Source organism: Pterocles gutturalis, unplaced genomic scaffold (genome assembly GCF_000699245.1).
Source record: "Pterocles gutturalis isolate BGI_N339 unplaced genomic scaffold, ASM69924v1 scaffold969, whole genome shotgun sequence".
Lineage (NCBI taxonomy): Eukaryota > Metazoa > Chordata > Aves > Pterocliformes > Pteroclidae > Pterocles > Pterocles gutturalis.
The window spans coordinates 47,327-50,154 of record NW_010132827.1 but is presented as its reverse complement, the minus strand read 5'-3'; the positions used below and the strand labels follow the sequence as shown (position 1 = coordinate 50,154).

Below are 2,828 nucleotides of genomic sequence, written 5' to 3'. Positions count from 1 at the left end.
TCCCGCGCAGCCACCCGGCTGGAAGAAGTGGCAGGAATCCGGGCGAAGTTCCCAACAAAAATCCCGGTAAAGCTCTGTTTTGTTATCGGAGGTTATTGCTGCTGTTAAAAAAAAAAAAAAATCAAGTGTTGGGAACACCTCTTTCTAAAGTGTGGGAGGGGAGAAGTGACCTGAGCGTTTTAGGCTTTGCTAAGTGTGTTTCTAATTAAAACAGGTAATTGTTGAGAGATACCATAAAGAGAAATACCTTCCTCTCCTGGACAAAACCAAGTTTCTTGTTCCCGAGGAGCTGACCATGACCCAGTTCATAACCATCATCAGGTAGGCAGCCAGCACCTGTGGGTCTGGGCTGCAGCTGGGGCTTGCTGCTGTTCTCTGAGCAGGTAGTTTCTGGTGCTGTGCTGGAACAACTGGCTTGCTTTGGTGGGGAGGAGGATGAGGGTGTTAGTAATATCTTCCCTCTTTTGCAAGTGTTTAAAGAAAATCAGCAGATGTCTTCTCAGGTGCATTTGGGGAGAAAATATGGTCTATGGTTTTTGGATTCATAAAGTCTTCTCTTCCCCTCTAACTGTAGTGAGTAAAGATTATATCAGGCTCCTGTTCTGCTTTCTTCCTGCTTGATGAACTTGGTACTGGGGCTCTGTTCTGCTTATAGCGGTTACTGCCTTGCTCTCTTGCTGCAACTTGATGAATTTGCTCAAGTTCAAAGCAGTTCAGGTGTGAGAGGCAAGACATGTGCTTTTAAATTTTTCTTTAAAAAAATGCTACAAGGAAGAAGTCTCCCAAAGTATTTAGTGATGTTCTCTGACAAAGCATGAGTGCAATGTGCTTTCCAGTGCACTTTTTAAAGTTTGGAAAAGATCTTTCTAAATGTTAACTTCTGTAAAAGATGCTTTTGGCACTTGGACAACTTAGATCCTGATCTTTGCATGTAATGTCTCTGAAAAGGACTCTTCTTTTGAAGGTAACTTTAAGTGTAACAGAGCTTGTAACAATATAAGCCTTTTGTGGGAGCACAAGCTTTTCAGCTTCCAAACATAAAATTAACATCCTCCTGATGAAGACGTTAAACCACAGAATGACTTTACACAGCATTTCCTGTACATTGGTCATGCAACAGCTCTGCTTAATGTATTTAATCGAGTAAAGTTGAAACCTTCATAAGTTTGCTAATGCTTAATCCTCTATTTCTCCTTCCTTCTTCAATTAGAAGCAGGATGGCTCTAACTGCTACCCAAGCTTTCTACCTGCTGGTGAACAACAAAAGCCTAGCCAGTATGTCCTTGACAATGGCAGAAGTGTACAGAGACTACAAAGATGAAGATGGCTTTGTGTATATGACATATGCTTCCCAGGAGATGTTTGGATGCTTTTTACCCACTGCTCAAGTTGAAACTATGGAATGCCTTCAAAAAACTTAAGGTTGGGTCTATGTGCTGCGGTGAAGCAGTGTGCTATGAATCGTGCCTGTGACATGAACCTTGGGAGATGCTCCTTCCAGTATTGGGCTCTTGAGCTCTGTAGTGGGGAGTTATGACCCAAAAGCTGGCAGGACCAGCTTCGGACAGAAATGGTGGTACACTTTTCCTAGATAATAACTTGGATATATATATATTTTATATTTGAAGACACTATGGGGTTTTTTGGAACTTCACCTCCACTTTTTTTGCAGTATTGATCTCTATGTAACTGATTTTTAAGGTGTCCTTAAAGCCTAAGTCTAAGAGTAAAATAAAGAAGCTTTTAAGTATGGAGCTGAATGTTAGTTTTAATCTGGGAAAAGATTGTAAAAGTCTGTCTAGGAGAAGATCCTAGAATAATTCTGTGAATTTGAGCTCAATGTCTCTTAAATGAAGCATTGCTTGCACAGCCACTCTGAATGTTTGAATGGAATAACAAAGCTTATGTTGGGTCACACTGGAGCAAGATCATACCTATACATGGTTCATTAAGATAGATATGTGAGCTGCAAGATTAAGCAGACTGTATTAGTGCTAGAGCAGGGTTCAAATGCAGTGTCAAGTTTAACACCTGGATAAACTGTCAGCTGTTACAGAAAACACTGAGCATCTGATATATAACTACTTGCTTAAATAAGCAAAACTGATTGCTAGTCAGCATAACCTAAATGCAGATAGCATGACTTGAACTGCAGTTTAATCAAGTGTTCAAGACTCTGTTCTTACTACTGAATTCTGCTAGTCTGGTCTTTGTAGGTGGTCATATCTATCCCCTACAGGCACCTGTTGTCAGCTCCCCTGAAGAAGTTCAGTGAGCCTTCTTTCAAGGATGGATAGATAAGTGATATAACTTGTGAGCAAGAGGTATACCAATGTCTCTAGAAAAAAATGTTGGAAGTATAGCTCAAGTGAGCTTTCTTTGTCCTCTCATATGTGAGGAATGCATTGGAAAGTCATACATGTTCTGGTTATGCATAATCAACTTAAAACAGCAGGTCATTTAAAAATCTGTCCCAGTGTGCAGTTAATTAATCAACATCTGGCAGCCTCAGTTTAGGATGGTCAAATTGTTATGATATGATGCAACTCTTCTGCTCAGTACCAAACTGATTTGTAGAATGATTAATGTAAGAATTACTAGACTGCAAAGAAAGAAGTGTTGCCAGTATTTAAATTATGCATAAGGAAGGAATGTGTGTGTAAGCTGTTTGCAGTGGTTCTCTTGCACTAATAATCTCTTGAACTTAAAGCTCTGAGCAGACCTGGGCTCAAGCTGCTAAACCAGGGAGTTTAGGTGGGTACCTGCCTTGAAGGTGGTGTTTGCCAACTCATGCTTGATGAGCTGAGGAACAAAGAAATCATTGACCT

General features: G+C 40.5%; 1 protein-coding gene across 1 annotated transcript; it reads left to right on the top strand.

The window, feature by feature from the left end:
• Positions 1-8: 8 nt before the first annotated feature.
• MAP1LC3C (microtubule-associated protein 1 light chain 3 gamma) lies at positions 9-1,750 on the top strand. The gene is made up of 3 exons (XM_010080983.1): positions 9-66; positions 215-321; positions 1,211-1,750. Exons 2-3 carry the CDS (start codon positions 296-298, stop codon positions 1,419-1,421), a joined length of 237 nt encoding a protein of 78 aa, XP_010079285.1. The 5' UTR covers positions 9-66; positions 215-295; the 3' UTR covers positions 1,422-1,750.
• Positions 1,751-2,828: the final 1,078 nt, after the last annotated feature.

Bases quoted from the DNA above. Each gene is read 5' to 3' on its own strand.
- MAP1LC3C (XM_010080983.1), top strand. From the start codon at position 296: ATGACCCAGTTCATAACCATCATCAG. The intron at 322-1,210 runs GTAGGCAGCCAG...TTCTTCAATTAG, and splicing joins CAGTTCATAACCATCATCAG to AAGCAGGATGGCTCTAACTG.